At 46.1% G+C, this 23,561-nt stretch overlaps 1 protein-coding gene across 9 annotated transcripts in view; it reads left to right on the forward strand.

The window, feature by feature from the left end:
- SRGAP3 (SLIT-ROBO Rho GTPase activating protein 3) overlaps positions 1 to 21,757 on the forward strand; it is a 247,311-nt gene extending 225,554 nt beyond the window's left edge. For 6 of the 9 annotated variants that reach the window (XM_074313048.1, XM_019748291.2, XM_019748293.2 and 3 more), the window contains 4 exons: positions 8,219 to 8,399; positions 10,202 to 10,351; positions 12,420 to 12,747; positions 16,288 to 21,757. In XM_074313048.1, the coding sequence (XP_074169149.1) occupies positions 8,219 to 8,399; positions 10,202 to 10,351; positions 12,420 to 12,747; positions 16,288 to 16,701 (1,073 nt within the window). In that variant the 3' untranslated portion in view covers positions 16,702 to 21,757. The remainder of the gene's footprint in view (positions 1 to 8,218; positions 8,400 to 10,201; positions 10,352 to 12,419; positions 12,748 to 16,287) is intronic. The other 3 variants (XR_012489702.1, XM_074313049.1, XM_019748295.2) reach the window with 2 other exon arrangements.
- Positions 21,758 to 23,561: the final 1,804 nt, after the last annotated feature.

A 23,561-nucleotide genomic window follows, 5' to 3' on the forward strand; every position in this document is an offset into this window, starting at 1 on the left:
TTATTAGATGCATAGTTTATCATTGTTATCTCTTCCCAATGGATTGAACCTTTTATAATTATAAAATTTCCCTCTTTATTTCTACTAAACTTGCTTTGTTTTAATGTCCGTGTTGTCTGATATTAGTATAGCCAGCTTTTCTGTGATTGTAGTGTGCATAATATATACTTGTTTTATCCTTTTACTTTTACTCTATTTGTATCTTTGAATCTAAAGTATGTCTCCTATAGACAACATATAGTTAGATCATGTTATTTTATCCAGTCTGACAATCTCTGCATTTTAATTGGATTGTTTAATCCATTCACATTTAATGTTATTATTGATACAGTTGGATTTATGTCTGCCATTTTACTGTTTTCTTTTCTATATGTCGCATGTCTTTTTTGTTCCCCTATTCCTTATTTACTGCTTTCTTTTGCATTAAGTGAATATTTTCTAATGTAGAGTTTAAATTTCTTTAATGATTTTTTTCACTGTATTTTTCAGTGGTTGCTCTAGGGTGTATTGTATATATCTTAACTTATCAGAATGAGGTGGAGATTTATACTAGTTTAATTCCAGTGATATATGAAAATATTACTCATATATAGTTCTTTTCCCCTTTTACATGTTTCTGGTTTTATTGTTATACATATTATACCTGCTTATGTTATAAACCAAACAGTACGTTGTTATAATTATTTCCTTACCCTCTGTAGTCATTTTCTTAGCCCAGCACAACTTTGCTCTTAACTCCTTTGTGCTGTTATTGACAAATGTATTATATGTATATTACATATTTATATATTATAGGCCAAACAATACATTATATGCATATTTTATACACTTGCTTTAAAATCAATTAAAAGAAAAGAGAATAATATGATTTTTACTCTTTATGATTACATAATTATTTTGACTGGTGCTATTCCTTTTTTCTTGTGGATTTACATTACTGTCAGGAGTCACTTTCAGCCTTAAAAAAATTTCCTTTAGTATTTCTTGAAAGGTAGATTTGCTAGTGACAAATTCTGTTTGTTTGTTTTTTAATCTGAGAATATCCTTATTTTGTCTTATTTTTGAAAGATAGCTTTGTTAGATTTAAGATTCTTGGTTGACAGTTATTTTTTTAAGCACTTTGGACATGATATCTCACTGCCTCTGGCCTCCATTGTTTCTACTGAGAAGTCAGCTGTTAATCTTATTTAGATTCCCTGGTAAGTAATAGATTGCTTTTCTCTTGATGCTTTCAAGATTTTCTCCTTCAGTGTTATTACTATGATGTGTCTATATGTGGATCTTTTTGCATACAGACACTTGGAGTTTGGTGAGCTTCCTAGACATGTAAGTTACTATTTTTAAATAAATTTGGGAGGTTTTCAGCCATTATTTCTTCAAATATTTTTTCTGCTCCTTTACCTCTCTTCTCCTTTTACTGCTCTCATTACATGTATGTTGGTGCATTTAATGGCGTCCCACATTTCTCTGGGGTTCTTTTCATTTTTCTTCATTCTTTATTCTCGCTGTTCTTCAACTTTTATTATTGCTATCAATCTGTCTTCAAGTTTGTTAATTCTGCTGCTAATTCAAACCTCTAGTAAATTCATAATTTTAGTTGTACTTTTCAATTCCAGAATTCCATTTTTTTAATTTATAATTTCTATCTTTATTGATATTCTTTTTTTATTGATATTCTTTTTGATTTGACACTGTCATCATACCTTCCTTTACTTCTTTAAGCATGGTTTCCTTTAGTGTTGTGAACATATTTTTAAAGCTACTTGGAAGTCTTCTGTTAAATCTGACATCTGGTTATTCTCACAGGCAGTTTCTGTTGTCTGCTTTTTCACCCCCAGTGTATGGGTCATACTTTCTGTTTCTTTGCATGCCTTGTAATTATTTTTTCATTGGAAACTGGACATTTTAGATCACGTATTGTTACAACTCTGGGTACTGGTCTCTACCCTTTGGGGCTTATTGTTATTTGCTTCTGTATTTGTTTAGTGACTGGCTGGATTATTTCAGTGAAGTCTATTCTCCCCTCCCCCTCCCTTTCTTCCACATACATGGTGTTAGGCCTGATGTTACTTCTCAGAGAGGAACACTTTGCATATGCCCACAGTCACTCTGGAATGACAATGGTTTTGGTAGGGTCCTCTTTCCCTGACCGCATCCACTGTTAAACTCCATTAATTGCTAGATGTTTTGCTCTAGTCTTATGAATGGTGTCCTCGGTCATAAATCATTCTACAAACTAATCCAATTGAATTCTGTCTCTTTTGAAGGAATAATTTCTGAGATCAGTGTTGGCTGTTTGTTCTGACCCCAAGAGGTCTCCTCTCTGCTGTCGTAGTCCCTGGTTATCTCTTATAAACTAACTAGCCTACAATGTAGGCTGTATCGTCGTTAAATTCATGAACCGACCGCCAAGTGCCTTTCACCACAACCTCTGCTGTTCTTGAGGGCACCCTTAGGCTTGAACTTCTCCAAGCTCTGTTGCAAATAAAGTCAATTCCTTGAAGATGAGATTAGCAGCTATTGTATAGCCTGCTTCTTCCCCTAGACAAAATCTCTGAGGTACAGCTCTGGAGCTGGGAGTGAGGACAATGGCAAACGTCTGAGGAACCTCCTCACTCTGGGAGCCGAGGCTTTGTGGAGAGGCAGGCAGCAGCCTGAGGTCCTCTCACCTTGCCTCTCCTCACACAGAATCATCACCCCATGAGCTGGGCCATGGGCGATCAGGGCCCCAGTATTCTCAGTGGCACAGTGCCTAGAACTTCCATTGCATGAGGGAGAGTTGGTGGAAGAAGGAAGCTCTCACGTTCCTACTGTGCTCTCCTGGGACTTAACGCCAGCAAGAGGTAGCTTCGGGCAGAATGATAAATACTGATCTCCTGGGAAGAAAGCCTTACAACTAGAAGTGGGGGGTGGGGGAGAGGAAGCCCTATTTTTCAGGCTGCAGCAGTCTGGAGTAATCTCTGCCTCCCTGAGCTAGGGGGACGGGGCTGGTGGAGGGGGGGAGCCATTTTGGTTCAAATTCCACAGATTCTCACGTTTCTTACTGAATTTTCATAGATTTTATTGAGGAGATGTTTATTTGCTGTTTGCCCTTAGGACCATTTCCAGATACTTTCAATGGTTATTTGTTTGTTTGCTTGTTTTGTATTTTTCACAACTTTCACTGGGGAATGGATCAGCAGATCTTACACTGTCATACCAGGTCAATCTCTCTTTTCCTGTAAAACAAAATCTAAATCTTAATACTAGCTGGTGCTACAGCCTGAGGCAATGAAAGAAACCAAGGTCATGAGTGAGAAGAGGAGAAAAGAGGGAACCTGTGGACAGGCCCTAGGTTATGTCATTGCTTTAGTTGCAGAGAAGATGAGAGGGAAGAAAGGGCACATCCATGTTCCCAACCTTTAACATGGTGACCATGGCCTCTAATACACCGGCCTAGTGAGAGTAGTGTTCTCTCTTCAGAGACAGTGTAGGGGTGGAGGTGGGGGAGTGGGGATACTGAGGTGGTATTGAGAGGAATGGAGTCATCTTCTCTCCCATGTAAGCAGAGTTCCTGACCTAAAAAAGTCTTCTCTGGTGTGGCGTCATTAGAGAGGAGCGTCTGAGCTTGCTATCGGGTGATAGGCAGAGAAGGATAACGAGTATGGGACTTGTAAAGTGTCACATTCTGAAATTAAAGGAAAGCTCCAATCTGTCCTTTCATCTCCATGTCAGGCCCCAGACTATTGTAATAGCCACTGAACTGCTGTCGCCTCTGGCCTTTCCCATCCAGTCCTTCTCCAGCTCTGTGACTGCTGTGCTCCTGGAGTGGCTGTCCCAAAGTGGGATTCCAGCCAGGCCCCTACTCGGACAGTCCTCAACCCCTCTGTCAGCTCGAGGGCTGGCCTCTCCCTCCCTCCACTCACTGGTACCATATGGTACCTACCTGGCAAAACTACCCTCTCAATCAGCAGGAGTTAAATTGAATATCAAACATACAGCGTGGTATAGGTGTATATTCACGTTTACACTGTATAGATGCAAAAGTCCCGGGCAGGAATAAGCAGCATGTTTTAAAAACACCAGGAAGGCTCTATTAATGATACCTGGGGCCTGGGCTTAGATCTCAGCTCGTCACTCTCTACTTGTTTGACTCACCCCTGGTGTGACACATCATTTCAACTCAGCCTCAGTTTCCTCATCTGTAAAATGAGTACAGTACTGTAGATGTTGTTGTGAGGATGAAATGTGATGATGTAAGAACACTTAGCTCATAGTAAAAGCTTAATTTGTTCATACAAGTAACAAACATGCATTGAGTGCCTACTCATCCCAGGGACTGTTCTAGAAGTGGGAAAAATAGCCAGAAATAAAATAAAATCTCTGTCCAAACGGAGCTTACATTTTAGTAGGAAAGATTGACAGTAAAAAGTTTCAAAACTGCTTATGTGCACATACACACATGTAAGTTCAGGTTGTGATACGTGCTCTGAAGAAGAGTAAAGCAAGAGAAGGTGGTAGAGTTATTTGACAGTTGGTGCTTTTGTAGTTGTGGATGGTCAGGAATTGCTTTGCTGAGGCAATGGCATTTGAGTACAGACTTGAATGAACTTAGGAAATGGGACACAGTGGTCAGTAAATATTTGTTGAATGTGAATGCGTGCAGAGCTTTCCAGGCAGAGGCAGTAACAAGTGCAAAGGCCCTGTGGCAGGAAAAAGCATGGCCTGTATTAAAAGCATCAAGAAGGCTCTGAGAATGTGTATGCTATTGTGGTTAGGGGTAGCATATACTAATGTCGGCAACACATTTTAAAATTCATTAAAAGATAAGATGGATAGATGGATGGATGAATAGATAGAGGGATGAATAGATATGTGAGAAAGCTCATATAATAAAATGTTAATAGTAGAATTTATGTGGTGGGTATATACATGTTTACTGTAAAACCCCTTCAGTTTCACTTTGTGTTTGAAAAATGTCATACTACGATGTGGGAGGAGAAATATCCAAAAGGCCAGTGAGGCCAGAGCAGACGGCATGAGGGAGAGATGAGGCTGCAGAGATCTCCGGGGTCTAGAGCGTGGAGGGCCTCAGAAACCAGGAGAAGACATTTGGGTTTTCTTTCAAGCACAGTGGGAAACCTTCAGAGGGATCTGAACAAGAGATTTCATGATCTGATTTATAATTTTAAAAGATTCTTCTGGCTGCTGTGGGGAGAGATGGTTCCCCAAGTAAGAATGAAAGCAAGGAGGCCAGGTAGAGGGACAGCGATGACAGTGGAGATGATGAGACTGGTCAGACTCAGGAGACAGTTCAAAGGGGTTGCTGATGGATTAGACGTGGGACGTGCAAGAGCAACTGCAAGGCTGTGGCCCGAGCCAGAGAGCAAGGTGGTCCTATTTCCTAATGGGGAAAATTTAGTAAGTGTGGGGACGGGTGTGGGAGAGTGGTAAGGGAGAAAATTGCATGTTCTATTTTAGGTGTGATAAACCCAAACAATGGATTTCTTAACAAATGGTAGTTGTTATTACCGTCTCTACCACACACATTTATATAACGACATCTGCAAACACACGCGTTTGCTCTCAGCATGTGGCTCAGCTCTGTTCCTCCCATTTTCTTTTCTCCCCCTTACATTTCCTATTCCATCCTGGCCTCCCCATCACCATCTCCTACCCCGAGCACCAGATTACCTTAGTGATTGCTGAATGCATTGGAGATGGGAAAGAAAGGCAGGAACTAGAAACCCAGCCTCTCTGTGCTCCTCCTAGCATGAGAAAGGCTCTGTTCAGGTCAGCTTCTTTATTAGTTGAATCAGCCCAATGGAAGCCCTGGGGTGAAAGCACGCAGCTGGCTGGGTTCAGCTCCTGGTCTGGCAAACCCTCTGGCCTGTCTGTCTCTGAGGCTAGGCTAGCAGGCAGTGCTAGCACATGGCAGGGTGGCAGAGTCAAAGATACAGCAGAGAGAACAGAGATCTCCCCACTTTACTGAGAAGGTGACTCTGAGTCAAGAACTGAGTTAATTTGACCCATTTAGCTGTGCTGTCATCTTGCATCAACTGTGTTAGGATAGCATTTAAAGACATTTGTCATGGAGCCAGCTGGGAAAAGCTGACTTAACTGTCTGAGCCTGCTCCCTAGAGAAGGCTGTCCCAGACACTGGGAATTGGGTCCATCCAAAGACCACTATGTCTCTCAGAGGCACCAGCATAGTCGTCCTGAGCCAGCTGCTTATACGGGGAGCCCTAGTGCGTGTGTGTGGTGGGGATTAGGGGGGGAGGTGAGTGAAGGGGTTTCCTCCCTCTACTCTGATTTTCCATGCTGCCCGTGGCCCTTAGAAGTGTATCCGCTCTGGTATAAACTAACTCTCGTATAGAGCTAACTATATGCCCAGCACTGTATAGTAACTCATTTAGTCCTCATAACAATCCTATAAGGCATAGGTACTAGTATTATTCATTCCCATTTTACAGATGAGGAAACTGAGGCTTAGAAAGGAGAACTAAGTTGTCTAAGGTCACACAGCTGGAAAGCAGCAAAGCCAGGTGTTCTGGGCTTAACTCCATGAGGGACAGCTGAAGAGCAAGATGGACAGACACATGACAACCCACCAGGAATGGAGCAGATAGGGAGTCCAATGGAAGGGCTACGGAAGCTCAGCATAGGGAAGGTATCTGCTGGTTAGAGAGAGCAGGGGTCACTTTTGTTACTCTTTTATTCTATTAGAATTTAATATATCTATACATATTATTTTTATAATGTTAAACATCTTTGTGCTTGTTTTAAAATAGAAAAACATTAATACCTACACACAATCAATTTTCTACCAAGTATGGGCACTTCTTAGGGTATAAACTATAACACAGGTTAAATAAATTGTAGGCATAACCCCCTGCTCCCTAAATATCTTTAGCTGGATGGTCTCGGGGAAACCACTTAAACTCTCTGCAGCTTAGATTTCTTGTCTGGACCTACCCCATAGGCTAAAGCCGTTAGTAATCACGAGAGCCTCTGTTAACTGAATACCAAATGCTTGTCTGTACTATGCTGTGAATTTCCATGCATTCTCCTTTAATCCTCCTAACACCCCTTACAGGTAAGGCAGCTGAGGTGTGCAGAGGTTATATAACCTGCCTGAGTTTGCACAGACAAGAAGTGACAGAGCTGAGCAGTAGGAGTGCCTCAAGGGCAAGAGCCATATCCTCATTGGTAACTCACTCAGGGCCTGTCACTGACCAGAGAAGAGAAAATGTTTGATGGGTAAATAAATATCTGTGTGCAAAGAGATATGCTTGAGCTATGGCCCCAGTAAGAATTTTCCCTCCTCCCAAATTAAGTCCATGGATGAGTGTGTTAGCCAGGTCCAGCTGCCATAACAGACTACCACAGACCAGGTGGCTTAAACAACAGAAATTTATTTCCTCACAATTCTTTAGAAGTTCAAGATTAAGATGCCATCGGGTTGCTTTCTGGGGAAGCCTCTCCTCCTGGCTTGTAGACAGCTCCCTTGTGCTGTGTCCTCATGGCCGTTCCTCTGTGCACATATGGGGAGAGAGATGGAGAGATCTCTGGTGCCTTTCCTCTTCTTAGAGGGACCCCAGTCCTTGGGTTAGGGCCCTATCCTTTTGATTTCATTTAACCTCAGTTACTTCCTAAAAGTCCTATCGCCAAATACTATCACATTGGGGGTTGTGGCTTCAACATATGGATTTTGGGGGACACAGTTCAGTCCACAACAGTGAGCTCTGAGGAAACCTTAAGGAGTTCCGGGGACCCTTAAACATTGTGTACATCATTTTGCGTAGATGGGAGTCCACATACACCATCTATTTGACTTCTGAAAAGGTAAGAACCACTAAAAGTATTGCAAGTGGACAAAGAGGGAAACGGTTCATGGAAAAATGGAAACAGAACTTGTATTAAGGGGTAGAACAAAAACAAATTTCTTATAATATTGTTTTAATAAGTTTAAAAAGTGGAGAACAAAAAGCACAGTGGACAATAAGGATGTGATATGTCAGCCCCCACTCTCTATTTTGAGAAGTTAGATCATCTGTCTGAGGTCACAGCATGGGGGAGCAGATGTGCGCCTAGAACTCCAGTGTCATGAACCCCAGTCCATACTCTTCTCACTAGGCTTGCTTTCTGGCTGCCCCATAGAAGCCAGGGCCATCTGAGCAAGGCGCCTGGCTTGCCCTTCTGCTGACCTTATGGATGCTCCTTCTTACTTTCCTTCTAGAAGTGGAACAGATCGAGGCCATCGCCAAATTTGACTATGTGGGGCGCTCTCCGCGTGAGCTGTCCTTCAAGAAGGGGGCCTCACTGCTGTTGTACCATCGCGCCTCAGAGGACTGGTGGGAGGGTCGTCACAACGGCGTGGATGGACTCATTCCCCATCAGTACATAGTCGTACAAGACATGTGAGTGGGCGCTGAAGAATGTGGTAATCAATTAGTGCTGTCTAGAATGGGTACAGGAATATACCAAGGGTTATATGCCAAGGGTATGCTCTCCCTGATGTCATAGCCTTGGTCTTCTGTAAGGATGGATTATTTCTAACTTCCCGTTCATGGTGATCCTTTGAACAAATAAGCAAATTGCTCATGCTTCAGAGTACCCAGAGACAGCATTTGGTGCCCTTGGCCCACCATCCTGACCCACTCGGCAGCCTCCAGGGCATTCATCACCCGCCATGGTTCTCAGTGTCTCAGTATGCAGGGATCTTGCCACACACTTCCACCTTCCTGGTCTTCCCTGTAGCCAGTGGCTAGCCCACCACTCCCTTAACTGCCCAGTATTCCACTGCTCCCCCCCCCCAAGGTGGCTCTCTCAGGGGGCAGAAACAATCATCCCCTCGTTTCAAGTTAATAGGGTACTATTTTTTATTGAGATATAACTGACATATAATATTATATTAGTTTCAGGTATACAACACAATGATTTGATATTTTTATATATTGCAAAATGATTACTACAATAAGTCTAGTTAACATCCACCACCACACATAGTGACAATTTTTTTGTATGGTGAGAACTTTTAAGACCTACGTTCTTAGCAACTTTCAAATATGCAATACAGTATTAACTACCGTGTTTCCCCAGAAAATAAGACCTAACCAGAAAAGAAGCCCTAGCATGATTTTTCAGGATGACATCCCCTAAACATAGTAAGCCCTAATGCATCTTTTGGAGCAAAGCTTAATATAAGACCGGTCTTATTTTCAGGGAAACACGGTATCATCACCATGCTGTACTTTATTTATATCCCTGTGATTTATTTATTTTATAAGTGGAAGTTTCTACCTTTTGACCACCTTTACCTGTTTTGCCTACCCACCACCGCCTGCTTCTGGCAACCACCAATCTATTCACTGTATCTATTTTCTTTTAAACAATTTTAGGCATTAGAAAAACCCCTAGATCCCAAATACTAGCCCTACTAGAAGGCCCAGAAAGTCTATACCTTCCATTCCTTGAAAGCCATTGAAGGTTCCTGTACACACACTCCCTCTGAGTACCTGTCAGGCTCAGATGGAACTGATTTCTTGAGAAAGCAGCCACCAAGCTAGACCTCAAGTGAAGGGGGCCAAAAACATAAGTTTTGATGGAAGAGAGGATTGTCTGAAGCCAGAGAAACGTGTGGAAGAGGCAAACCCAAAGATGAGTGCCACAGTGGAGGGCCCTTGGTACTCTGATGTCCCTAGGCCTGTGTGGGCAGGAGGAACAGGGCACTGGAAGGGAGAGGGCAGTGGAAGGAGGCTCACAGGCACCCCCACAAGCTTGAGCCACCTCACAGTTGTCCCAAGCCCTGGGTGGGGAGGTGAAGGATGGCGGCATCTTCTTCCTCCCTTGCTTAGCCCTGAACTGCTTCTCCTTGAGACACATGACTCAGCACTCAGTGCCCAGCTTGTAGGCTCCTGCCCCCATTTCTCCAACACGCCCTCCAGCATTTAGCTTGTCCTTGCTGGAGCAAGGAGGGGAGAGGTGAAGGTAGGCATGGGGCGGGGCGGCAGAGGAGGAAGTCTTGCTGATGAAACTGACTTAGAAGTGTGGCCGTGTGGTGGTAAAAGCATGGCGGGAAGTGGCTCACTCTGAGCTTTGGGTATAAATGAGCCCTGAGGTGTGTGTTGAGCCAGCCCCTCAGGCAGGTCTCAAGGAGCCCTGCACATCCTGGGTCCTCTGGAGCGAAGCACTGCCAATTCACATCTGTCCTTTTCCCCAGGGATGATGCCTTCTCGGACAGCCTGAGCCAAAAGGCGGATAGCGAGGCCAGCAGTGGGCCGCTGCTGGATGACAAGGCCTCCTCCAAAAACGACCTCCAGTCCCCCACGGAGCACATCTCGGATTACGGCTTTGGTGGGGTGATGGGCCGGTAGGAAATGAGGATTCAGTTTTTCCTGCGAGTGCTATGCCCATTCATGTCTGATTTGGGAGAATCAAGGGGGCAGGAGGGAGAGAAGTAGGCGGTCATCGCCCCTTGTTCCCCATATGATGTGATACTGGGCACGTCTGGTGGGCTGGCTGGACCTGGGCCAAGAATGCCAGGTGTGTAACGATCCAGCTTGGGGTGGGGAGGGGATATGGAGAAGGAGGAGGAAAGATGTATATTGGCAAACCAGTGCTTTTTATTTAAAATAATAAATGGGGAGAGAGGGTTTCAAATTGGCAAGTATTTCTCCAACTTCTCTTTAGTTCTTGCACCTCTTCCACTTTCTGTGGAAGACTAAAGTTGTTATATTTAAAAATTTAAAGCTCATATACTCTCTGAAGTGTGCTATATAAACAGAAAACTTACACCCCCTCAGATGTGGGGGAAATTGACACTTAACTCCACCCACTTATCTGGTGGGAGCACATTTGCCAATTTCTTCACTCCCCATGTGTGGGCTGGGCTGTGTCACATGACCTTTCTGCCAGGCAAGGAGCTGTGCTCCTTATTCTGCGTACAAGTATAGCCCAAAGTATGTGGTTGTTTAAAAAAAAAAAAAAATAAGGAAAAGAGAAGAAAAGAAAAGGAAAAGAGGCTGACAGTTTCTCACTGCTTTCTTAATCAGATTCTCAAAATGCCATATTCTTCATTTTCTTGGTGGAGAGGTCATGGAATCCACCCACACATATGGGTACTTGGAGATAGAGCCAAAAAAAAAAATCAGTCATAATAGGAGCATACGTTTATGAATTTATTTCAGAAGTCCCAATGCCTCTTTCCGTGTTCTATTTAGTTCAGCGAACAGTTCGGGTCACTGTGATAGATGATAGATTAGGAGGGGAGGAAGGCTGGGGCAGGTAGATGACAAAGTCATGGTCCCTTGACTTGGGGGGAGGGCATATCTTTTCCTGCTTCGATTTTCCTCTCCCTTTCCCCTCCCTCATCTACTTTCTCCTTCTTCTTTCTTTCTCAATACCTCTTACTCTGCAACACCTCTGCTTTGGTCCTGTTGGGGTACCCACAGGCGGTGCTTAGCTTGGCTGGTGGCATTCTAAAGTGCTGCTGACCCGATTGAACCTGGTCCCCTGGTCACAATCCATTCCACACTCTGTCCTTGCTCCCTACCCCCTTGCTACTTGCGGACTTCTCTCCCCTCACCAGTGTCTTAGAATCTTTGGTGGCCTCCAAAGGATGTAGCTAAATCTCCTGTGGGTAGAACATTTTATCTTCAAAATGCTTTCACACCCACTGAACCTCCTTGCTAGGTGGACAAGGACTATTATGCCCATTTATCATTAATAAAATGGGTCTGAAAGAGGACACAGGAAGGTCTGTGACAGAGAGGATAAGGACTCACCCTCCTGAAAGACTCGCTAGTTCCGTTTTCACTCCACCAGCACCTCTCTAAGGGGTGAAAGGTGTCCAAACACATGGAAGGCATGCATGGTCAACAATGCACTTTTCCCTCTTGAATGACTATTTTCCCAAGAAAAGCCTCATAGAAGTAGATCTTTGCTGGGGAGATTGCAGTTGGTAACAATATTGGAATGTATTCAGTTCCCTCCGGTGCTTGCAGGGAGCTGGTAACTTTTGGTACAGTCAAGCCTCAATGCTTCAGACCAATTAGAAGCCCTTTGACATCATGGAAATGTCTGAACCACTTAAGAACCCAACTAACCATCACCAAAGCATTCCCAGGTTGCCATCCTCCTGGCCTTACTTAACACATAGCCAAGATTCATTATGTAATTACCACCAGCAGCACCTCTGCAGCGTGGAAGCAGAATGCTCTGATTCTTCCGTTTGTGTGGATTAAGTCTGCCCCCTGCCGCTGAGGACCGTGCTCAGCCAGTGTTTTCATTGTGGCATTGCGGAGTCTGGCTGAAGGAGGCTTTACTATACCACTCCCTAGACTAGTGTGTAATGTGTGGCCTGGGGGTTGGCTGACCCATTCTGAGACTTGCCAGGGTTGACCTCTGCCCCATACCCCCGCCCCCTGGCTCCTTTGCAGAGTGCGGTTACGATCCGATGGAGCAGCCATCCCCAGGCGACGAAGCGGGGGCGACACACACAGTCCGCCCCGGGGCCTGGGCCCCAGCATAGACACGCCGCCCCGGGCTGCCGCCTGCCCCAGCAGCCCCCACAAAATCCCCCTCACCCGGGGCAGGATCGAGAGCCCTGAGAAGCGGAGGATGGCGACGTTCGGGAGCGCCGGCAGCATCAACTACCCTGACAAGAAAGCGCTCTCGGAAGGGCACTCAATGCGGTCGACGTGCGGCTCCACCAGGCACAGCAGCCTGGGCGACCACAAGTCCCTGGAGGCTGAGGCCCTGGCAGAAGTAAGGGCCAAAGGGAAGGCAGGCTGGGCTGGCCGAGAACCCCCAGAGGGGCCGCAGGGTGGGCACCTGAGGACTGGAGAGCCACTTTGCCCTTCGTGCCAGGCTCAAGACTAAGCCAGAACACAGGGAAGAGAGCGAGCTGGCTTCCGGTTTGCTTGCTGGCCTCCCCCTGGGCATAGAAGCTGGATGGGTGCCGCTGCTGGCTAGGGATCCTATAAAGACTGAAAACCCCCAGTCTCCAGGGCTGAGGATTCCTGCCCTGGGTGTAGGCTGGGTAATGGGGATGTAGTAATGGCAAGTGTCCCCCACAAGATGGCATGATTGAGTCATTCATTCATTCATTCATTCATTCATTCATTCATCTGTTCATGCATTCATTTCATTCATTGACGAATATTGATTGCTCATCTATTGTGTGAAAATTATTGTGCTAGGCAGTGAGAGAACAATGATGACCTAAAATGGATCCAGGTTCTGCCCACGGGGAGCTTACAGTTTAGCCAAGACAGAGACATCAATAACACACACAGCAGTGACGTGACCGTTGGGTCAGGTGCTTTAAAAGAGTGGTACATGGTATTTTGAGAGCTTACAATATGGGGGTTGCTCCTAGGCAGGGAGAGACTTGCCTGGGGAGGATATGACCTGAGATACAAGGGATAGGTATCTAAATAGCTGAAGCTGTAAGGAAAGAATGTTCCAGGCTCTCCCAAAGTACTAAGGGTTGTTGTTTTTTTATTTTAATCTTAAGTTTTTAAAAATTTGGATGAACAGCTCACCCAACAACTAGGACTCTTGTTCATACCTGCAGGGTCTAGCTTGACTATGTCCTGATGCCCACACCCGAGGGATCCCAGAAGATCAGCACCTTGGCTCAGAGAAGCCAGGCAACCTACTGCCCCCCCCATTTTTGAAGGCTGTGCTCTTGGGGAACATCACCTAGCATCCACCATCATGTAGAAGTTCTACCAAGGCCCATGGTAGGCCATGGGCTCCCCGAGGCCTGGCCCAGCGCCCTTTACATAAAGGAGCAAATGCAGTCTAGGTCAGTGTTTCCAAAAGTAGCTCCCATAGCGGACTAATTCCACAGGACGTTAATGGGGGAATAAAAGTGTTTTGTGGTCAACAAAGTTTGGGGAACACTGCTTGACAAAGTTGAACGGCTCGTCTGCAAGACTTTTTAGAACCTTTAAATATGTGAATCTCCAAGAAAGAGAACAGGGCACATCCCCTCACCCAGACGTCTTTGAATTTTATTCACAGAGCATTTATAAGACCAGCCTAAAAAATACACTTGGGGAACGCTGCATGTGTTTTCCGTTTGCAAACATAGCTACACACTCTCTAATTTGATAGTTGCCATTCAAGAGCGCCTTTTGTGACAGAGGTAAAATAGGAATGCATGGTAGACAATACGTAAATAGCCGAAAGGGGACACTGGCTGGCCTCCAGCCTGCCAAGCACTGGCTCTAATGGGCGCTGACTTTTAGGCTACAAAGGGGAGCTGTGGCCAGGACATCCCAAGTAGTTGATGGAGTTACCCAACATACTCTGGCTTGAAAAATGTCCTTTAGGACTTAGATTTGAACCCAGTGAAGAGGTTGGGAAACTTCTGCCATCCAAAGTGGGAAGTTTTAAGCTGGGAGGAGGTGAAAAGTTCTCACTCCCCCCCCGCCACCCCCTGCTATCTGTCCTCTCCCAACGCCTCTGCAGCTCCACTCTAGAGATTATGGCCTCAGCTCTTAGACTAATGCAAGGCTTGTGCCTAAACTACTCACCTGATCTTTCTCTGAGCTTTCTGTCCTTTGGCTCCCACTCTGCCCAGGGAAGAGTGGTGGGGATGGTGGGGATGGTGGTGGAATGGACCATTGCTCTTTATTTATTAAAGTTTTACCTTTCAGCTCATGCTAGAGTAGAGCAAACAAAGCGAGAAGTGATGTCAATAGAGGAGCTTAATTTAAGCAGAGTGGGGTGTGGAAAGCAGGCTTTACCACTGCAGGGTTGGGATATAGCAAAAATGGAGAAAGGATCACCATCTCTCCCATTATGCAGAAACTCCCCCACAGCTAATCCTTTTGGATAAAGGCACAAAAGTCCCCTTCTTCAAGTAGCCAGTGTTATGGGGCAAAGGATAAAATGTCATGGGGAATCAGAAAAGCTAATACTAGCTTTATGTTAATATTAGCTAATTAGCCATTAGCTAATTACCAAGCCTCTTGAAGCAAAAAGGATAGGCTAGGACCCTGACTGTGGCCAGATTGGAGCCTGTCATGGGCAGGCAGGAAGCTTCCTTTGGACAGGGGGAGGAGAGGAGGTAAAAGAAGAATTGGGTAGAGGGATGGCCAGAACTCCAACCCCATCAGTCAGACCAGACATGTAGATTTTTCCGGATTTGCCTCAGGGTGGAAGAGCAGGGTGTCTTAATAGTCATCAGTTACTGAGATTGTGCACAGACCTTCCAACAATGGTCTTAAGCAGTATCGCTAATTGTCCCCTCAGTGGCCAAGCCCATTGGGCTCTGGCCCAGCTCAGCCTGAGCAGCTCCTCTTGCATCTTTTGATGTGGCGGTAACCCTGTAAAGCCCTATCTGAAGCATGGACTCTGGCTAATGGGACTTTAAAAACCATTGTCTGGCGGTTTACAAAGCTTCATCATATCCATTATCTCATTCCATCTTCACCGTAAACATGTGGGCTTCCAACAGATGAATGAAGTATGGTACAAAGACTGAGACTTAGAAGTGGCAGAGGAGTCTTTGCTCAAAATTCCCAGCCCAGTGTCCTGGGTTAGCCAAAGGCTCCTGGGTTAAACACTGACTTCCACCTCCAGCGCCCCCTTCTGGCTCGAGGGGAATGGAGGCCTTGGGAATCCGGGAAGGTGAGCCCCAGGCTGACAGGGCAGCCCCTCTGCTCACCAGCAGGTCCTGGGCATGGCGTAATCTCTGTCTTTCAAAGCACTCTCATTCTGATGAGTTTGAATAGTACATCTTCCCCAGGAATTATGTAGGCAGGAAAGGATTTTTGTTGCTTTTTAAGACTTCCGTTTTTTCAAAAAACAAAAATTTCTGATTATAATACAGAGAAGAGAGTAACAATCCCATCATTTTGGGGTAAACATTGTGATATATAACCTCTCAGTAGTTATATATCACTCATCAAGCCCCTGGGGTCTGTATTGTAACAATCTGTCATTTACAGATGAGGATTCTGAGGCTCAGAGAGGTAACTTGCCCAAGGAGCTTGCTCAAGTCACATAGCAAGGAAGTGGCAGAGCCAGAATTTGAGCCCATGTCTGTCTGACTCCAGAGCGTGCCTTCTTAACCAGTCATCTGAAGGTTAGGACTGCTTCCTGTGCACACGTTGTGCAGGTCATAACCACGTGGGCGCCCCCAGTTGGTCATAGGACACCCTAGGGATTTAATCTCCATCCCAGCCACCAGGCGCCCGGGGAAACCTCCCTCAGAAGCCTACAAGCTGCCGAGGAAGGATTGGACCCCAGGCCTCCAGACTCGGTGCTGACCAGAGCTCTCTTTGTCCCCAGGACATCGAGAAGACCATGAGCACAGCTCTGCACGAGTTGCGGGAACTCGAGAGGCAGAACACAGTCAAGCAGGCGCCAGATGTGGTGCTGGACACCCTGGAGCCCCTGAAGAACCCGCCAGGCCCCATCAGCTCGGAGCCCGCCAGTCCCCTGCACACCATCGTCATCCGAGACCCTGATGCCGCCATGCGCCGCAGCAGCAGCTCCTCCACGGAGATGATGACCACCTTCAAGCCAGCCCTGTCCGCCCGCCTCGCCGGCGCCCAGCTGCGCCCACCCCCCATGCGGCCCGTGCGGCCCGTGGTCCAGCATCGATCCAGCAGCAGCAGCAGCTCGGGTGTGGGCAGCCCAGCTGTGACGCCCACCGAGAAGATGTTCCCCAACAGCTCAGCAGACAAGTCAGGTACCATGTGACCTCAGGATGGGGCGGCACTGCCCTGGCCACTGTGGCACACCGAGGGTGGCCTCTGTGACTTCCACGTCCTTCCCAGTGCTCCTGGCCTGGTCGAGCAGGGACCAGAAGGTCAGCCCGGAAGAGTGTCTGTGCAGAGCTGAGGCCCAGGCGCCAGCCGTCGCTCACATCCAGCCCTGTGAATCGCACAGGCCTTGTGTGTGTAAACAGAGGCCCAGAGGAGTGCAGGAGCAGGGGCAGCCCCAACTAGAGTGTTTCCTAAGAGTGTGGCAAAATGTTATGGCTTCGCCCGCATATCGTCACTGGAAAATTATTCTCTCGACATTCTCTCCACATACATAGATATGTGTGTATATATATATGTGTGCATATACACACATATGTATGTATGTATGTGTCTGTAGGTGTGTGTATATATATATATATTTATGCATCTATATACATATACTAGATCTGGACGCACATACTAAATGTATATAGGATCTCCTTTTTTCTTTTTATGAAACTTAGATTTACCTCAGACCCATGCCACCAAACATCTCCCGCTGAGTTATTTGGTGGGATTTGCAGGGACTTTTCTGGGAGAATTTAGAGGCCCACAGTAACTGCGAATGAAGCAATATACCACTAACCTGCAGAAAAAACAAAAACAGTCTCTCACTGTCTCCAGAAGTTGTGGCCTTCCAGAACAGTCTGCCCCTAAACAAAGGGTGGGGCAGGCAGTACCCCAAGCAGGCTGCTCCTAGAGGTGGGGGACCCTTCACAGGATACCCCAACCCCCATCCACTCCAGAGACCCTGCCTTTCCACCTGAAGGCAAGTGCCAACTGTACCCGCAGAGGGACGGGAGGACGTTGGCAAGAAGACCCCTGACCACAGCATCCTGTGTTTGTATGTAGAAAAAGGGGAAAGTGAGAACCTAAGCCACATCTTAGCACAATATGTGTGGTTGGGAAAAAGTAAAAGAAAAGAAAAAAAAACCCCACAGTGGGTGTGGAACACTTCAAAACCTAGAAATGCTGTAGGAATAATTCTGGTAACTATAGAGGTTTAACTTATACAATTTTCAAAATATTTAATTTTTTCTCTTCCTCTTTCTACTAATTATACTGTGTCAGATTTGGAACTAAACAGGCAAGGAGGCTTTGAGTCACATCGTTTTAATTTTAAACCAGGCCATGACGCACTTTGACTGGTGCCCTCTTGCACAAAGTACATGAACCATAAGTGCCCAGCTCAGACCAGGGGCTGAGGAGACGCAATGCTTGGCACTTTCTGTCCTAGAGACTGCTTCAGTTGAGTTAACAGAAGTGAAATAGCTCCCCTCCCTCTCCCTTCCCTTCCCTTCCACTCGCCTACTCCAAAACATTTAATGTCATTGAAAATATGGTGATACAATTAGGGTGCACGATCTTCAAGTATTCTGAGCAAGGCTTCCGCCTCTTGGCTGGGAAAAGCCCTTCTGCATCACTCGTTTGATTGTATTTTCCTTCCTCTTTGGATCACTTCCTTTTCCAGAGATGGCTGTTTCTGGATTATGGAACATAGGCAGATCAAATTCTAATGGGACCACTTTTACTCACCCTCCTCATACCAAGCCAAGGGTTTCTTCCCTGTTGTTCTCAAGCTTCACGTCTTTCCCTTTCTCGAGGCTTCTAAGTGTGTCCATGGCTGTGGTGTGGAGTCAAAAGTCCTGTGTTTGAGTCTCAGTCCCATCACTTGGGAATTGTGGCTCTGGGCGTGTCACTGCACCTCATCGAGCCTCAGTTTCTTGCTCCATAAAATGAAGATAATAATGATAAAATGGAAGTGAGCAAGCTGTTTAAACTAGAAAGCACTGTGCCAAACCAATTGCTCTTTTTATTGTCATTAGTAAAGTAAGTCTTTTAGCTCAAAAACCACCCAAGACCTTCCTTTTGAAACCTCCTAATGACATTTGAGAAGTGGGCAGTGGAATTTCCCCACCAGCTTCATACGCTCCCCGCAGCACGGCCCTGCATTATATTGCCTATCGATGCTTGAAATTCCATTTATTACCATTTCACCCCATTGGATGAAGTTTTGTCTTCTCCTCTGGTCCACCATAAAAAGGTGACTATACCTCAGAGAGAGGGACCTACTGAGTCACTGATACCTGAGTGTGGTATTAGTGGTAAGACGTTCTGAGTGTGGGAGTGGTAAGACATTCTGCCTCATCTGAGAACTGGTATTGAGAGCAGTAGAAGGAAGAATCAAGAAAGGGCCCAAAAAGAGAATGCCAGGGAGAGGCCAATGACAAACTTGACCTTCCCTTTTTTTTTTTTTTTTTTTTTTTTTCTCTGCCTAGAACCAACCGTTCTCTTTTAGCTCCTGGAGATGAAAGCACCTCAGAACTAGGTTGGAGCCCTCTGCCTTTGTGAGCATATAAAGATATTCCCATTTTACAGCTTAGGAAAGAAAGCAAGGCCTTGGGATGTGCTGTGACTTGCCCAAGATTTAATAGATGACTGAGAGTGGGGGCTGTGTCAGGCTCATTAAGTAATTTATTTGCAAGGATGCTATGCTGTCCAGCCAGGATACAAGGCATTCCATTTCTACCCCACAGATCCTCCCAGACCTTAAATGTAGTAGCCTTCTGTGCAAAATGTAACCTTCTCTGCCATGACTAACAGATGAAAAGAGAAAATGTGAGTTGACAGATCTGTTGCCTGATACCCATAACACCAGTCAGACAGACCATGTGGCTTTTCCTCTGAATTGACTAACTTCATTTTTCTTCCCTGAAAATGGACCTGCCTTTCACCGAATTACCTGAAGGCAGAGCTGTAGCTGTTTTCTTTAAGCGCCTGTTTTTCCATTGGGGAAAGGCTGATGAGTTCATATTTCAAGAAGCTTACACCTTACTCATCCAGCCCCAAATCTGAGCCTTGATGCAGAACCCAATGGAAAAACACTTTGCTTCCCGCTCCCCGCTTCCTCACCCGGCACTCTGCATGTCTCGCTCGGTCCTCACAGGCACCCAGTGCCACCCATAGTCACGGAGCTTTGACACCCTCTTCCCGACTCCTGCCTGTGTTAGTCCACTATATATCGCTGTATTTGCTTAAATGCTGGAAAGTAACTGTTAAAATGTGAAACTGTACTTTTTAAAAAGGCGACAATTAAATTATAGCCAATGACACTCACCAAATCTTCGCACCTAGTAGATAGATCAATGTAAAAAACAAATACCAGAAACCTAACTGTACAGTGAGTGTGAGGGAAACGTAGTAACCTAGTTAGTAGTCCTCAATATAATCAATCGTACAAGGGGAAGTGGTGTTTACCTACTCGTTCATCACCATTACTGAAAGCTGTACTAATCAGTTCCTCGATAACGGGCATTTTTTTTTTTTTTTTTTTTTGCTTCACAGAATGATTTCTTTTCTTAACCTTTGACTTACCCTGAGGTCATGCCTTTGTCTTTATGTGTAACCGATGTTCAGTCTGTTTTAGGAATGAACCAGCAAGATGTTCATTTAAAACTGACCAAAGACAATTCCTTCCTGGTCTAGTTTCTTGGGCCTCGGGGGCCCAGCTGCCGCTAAAGACCTTTCTCGGATAAAATTGAGAAGAAGCCGTGCTTCCTACCCCACTCTCCCTCTCTCCCTTTATTCCCCATTTCCTCTCAAAGAGCTGCTCTGAGCTGTGGGATTCTATGAAAAATTCTTGCCTTTCCTTGTTTTCAGTGCTAACGATTTCTCACCTTGAAGCGCCTTTGAACCCAGACAGAGCGCATAATGCGAGGGACTTGTAAGCTTGGGCGTCAGACCTGTCCTCTGAGGTCACCAGGCCGAGGAGCAGGAGAGCAGTGGATTCCTGAGGGATGAAAGGTTTCTATTCAATGAAGAAATCTGAGTGAGAAGAGACAGGGAAATGGAGCCATCCTTTGGCCACTGGCTGGAACCAGCAGTTCAAAGATCTGCCTTATAAACCCTTCAGAACTGGTTTGCGGCACACAGAAGGAGCCAGTGTGGGAAAGGGCCTTGACGTGGGCCTGGCTTCTCTGTTGGAGGCCCTTGGAGTGCCTTGGTGGGTATGTTTCTTTCTCATTCAGGAGGCGTGAACGCAGAGGACTTCCTGTGACCTGATCGTTCCTTGGCACTCAGCGCCCGTACATGGCTGAGGGAAAACCACAAGGACTAATGCAATGGTTCTTCCTCTCAGTCTTTCTATTCCTAACTGTTCACATATCCAGACGGTTCCACACTAGAGCAAATGCCTCATTCGTCTGAGAAACCCAGAAAGAAGAACGGCTGCCTCACGACCATGGTGGGGGCCCTGTTGGGCTTGGGGCGGTGGCAGCGAGGAAAAGGCAGGAAGGGGTGAGCGGAGGTGTTGCTTAGCTGATTTTCTGCTATGCAGAGCTAATGCTGACGTTTCATGTCAACTTCCCCGGTTGTCTGGGGTCTCCTCTCTTTTGAGCAGCCATGTAGAGACTTCCCCACATACCCAAAGCTGCCCAGGGGAGCTGAGAGAAGGGACTTTGCTGTCAGGTCACAGTCCTCCTGGCCTCGCTGAGGTGGATCTGTCAGTGTCCCGCTGTCCCATCCTCTGGGACTGGCCGAATGGCCAACGCTGCCCCTTGCTGACACCTCTTTTCTCTGTGAACAGTCCCAGGCAAATAACAAAACTGTTCCTTGAACCAGAACAACCAGAGCGCACTTTTCCTTCCTTAGACGGAAGTAGATTCTGCTAGAGTTTATGCTCAGGCTCTTGTTCCCGGCGGTGTGACTGTTTACACGGTTTGGCAATACATTTGGTTCTGATTGCTTCAGAGTGGCTGGTCTATTTTGTTTCCTTTGGTTTCTTTCCGTCCCAAACTGTGTCAGGAAAAAACAAACCGAAACCACCCTTGGAAATTGCTGGTTACCTGTCCCCACGTGATGAGAAGTGCTGCCCTCTTCCAGATATCGTTTCTCTACCTTACAACCAAACGCCCGTCCTATAGAGTGTCTGATTGGATCCTCTGTCGCGTATTCTGATGGTGCCTGCTGGTTTGACGTGGAGCTATCCTGTGAAATAAAACAGCTTAACTTTTCTCAAGCATGGTCCTGTGGTTTTTTGAAAGGCTGAGGTGGCACATGTGGGGTGGGGAGGTCCCAGGGGGTAGTTCCCACGCTGCAGTCCACACTGTTTGCTTCCCCCAGGAGCTGTCCCTGAAATGTCCTTTAGTTCAGATCCAACAAGGTGAAGGTCAGGCTTCCAAGAAGGACTGCTTCAACTGTAGAGCTAACTGAAAAAGTAACTGTGGGCTACCCACTGGCAAGCAGAAGCTGGACATGTCAAAGGAAAGGCAAGTGGAAGAAAGAGCTATTTGCAGAGGGTGGCTTTAAAAGTTTACGATGGCACCAGAGGCCACAAGATACTGATTTCCATTGTGAAGACATATGCAACATTTTAGCATTCACTGTCTACACACGTGATACAGGCCCTATGACTTTTTTAAAAAATCTATGTTTGCGTGCGTGTGTGTGTGTACATGCATGCACATGAAGTGTTTACTGATCACTTATTTTTGTCCCAGGTACTAGTTTATCCCTTTACATGGCATTTTCTCATCAAATTCTCAAAGCAGCTATTCAAGGTAAGTACCTTTCTTAAACCCCATTCTGCAGAGGAGGAAACTGAGGCTCTGAGAGGTAACACTCACCCAAGGTTAGGCTAGGAAGTGAAGGAGCCAGAATTTGAGCCCAGTTTATCTGACTCCAGAGCCTTTACAAGTTCATTGTACTGCCTGTCACTGAGCATGCTCATTACACCAGGCTTGGTGGCAGGATCTCATGATTAAGGGAACTTGATGCCTGCTGCAGTCAAGGAAGACTCCAGGGCCTTTCCTTTCTGATGAACCCTCTGTTCGATTTTCATGCAGCAGCCTCTTTGCAGAAGAGAATGAGGTCGCCAGCCAGCCTCATGGAATCCATTATTCCCGTCATAACCATTTGATACTCAGTGGTGGCCTCTTGCTAATTCCAGACTTCAATGCTATATACTTGCCGCAGTGTCTCTTCCTCTTTGGGAGACCTTCCACTCAATGCCTTTACTTGGTGCATATTGAGTGGGTTTGTGTTTCTTGCAATCAAATGGAAAAAGAGGAAAGAATAGTAATAGTAATAGTTTTGAGTCTTTATTATGTTCTAGGCATTCTACTAAACCCTTTCACATATAAAAGCCAACTCATTAATTCTTTGACCACCCTATAAAGTAGGTACCACTGGTGTTCCTAGCTTATGTTGAGGAAATAGCACAGGGAGGTTAAGTAACTTGCAGAAGGACACACTGCTAGGAGGTTGGAGCTGGGCTTCCCACTTAGACAGTCTCACTTTGGACCTGGGTTGTTGCCACTCTCTCAGGCCCAAGGACAGGACGGGGTCCTGGGCATGATTTTGAACTGTGAGCTTCACCTGTCTGGGTGTGTTTTACCCAAGATACCTCCCGCGGGGGGGCCTGTGCCAGGCACGGGGCAGCTGTGGTGAGGAGGGGTGGTCTGCCGCTGCTCACTGCTGCTCAGACAGCCTCAAAAGAAGGAGCCACGGTAGATTCAATGTTCTAGATCAGCCTACCTCTGACACGTGTGCACATTTCGTATTGGACAATTCTGTAGAGAAAGGGTGTGTGTGGTTAATGGGAGAAGCCTAGAAATTGCTCTGCTGCTGCCTCAGTGTGTGGAGCTGATGGAGACCATCCCTGGAACGGCGTTAAGAGAAGTTTTCCCAGTGGAGGGTCGTGAAGAAGGATGGGGAAGGGGGCAGGCAAAGAAGAGACCACCAGCAGCAGCAGAAGTGGCAGCTTTCCTTTTGGCAGTGAGAGGGAAGGTTGTGTTTAAATAAGAGATGCGAAGAAGA

Source organism: Rhinolophus sinicus, linkage group LG10, assembly GCF_036562045.2.
Source record: "Rhinolophus sinicus isolate RSC01 linkage group LG10, ASM3656204v1, whole genome shotgun sequence".
Classification (NCBI taxonomy): Eukaryota; Metazoa; Chordata; class Mammalia; order Chiroptera; family Rhinolophidae; genus Rhinolophus; species Rhinolophus sinicus.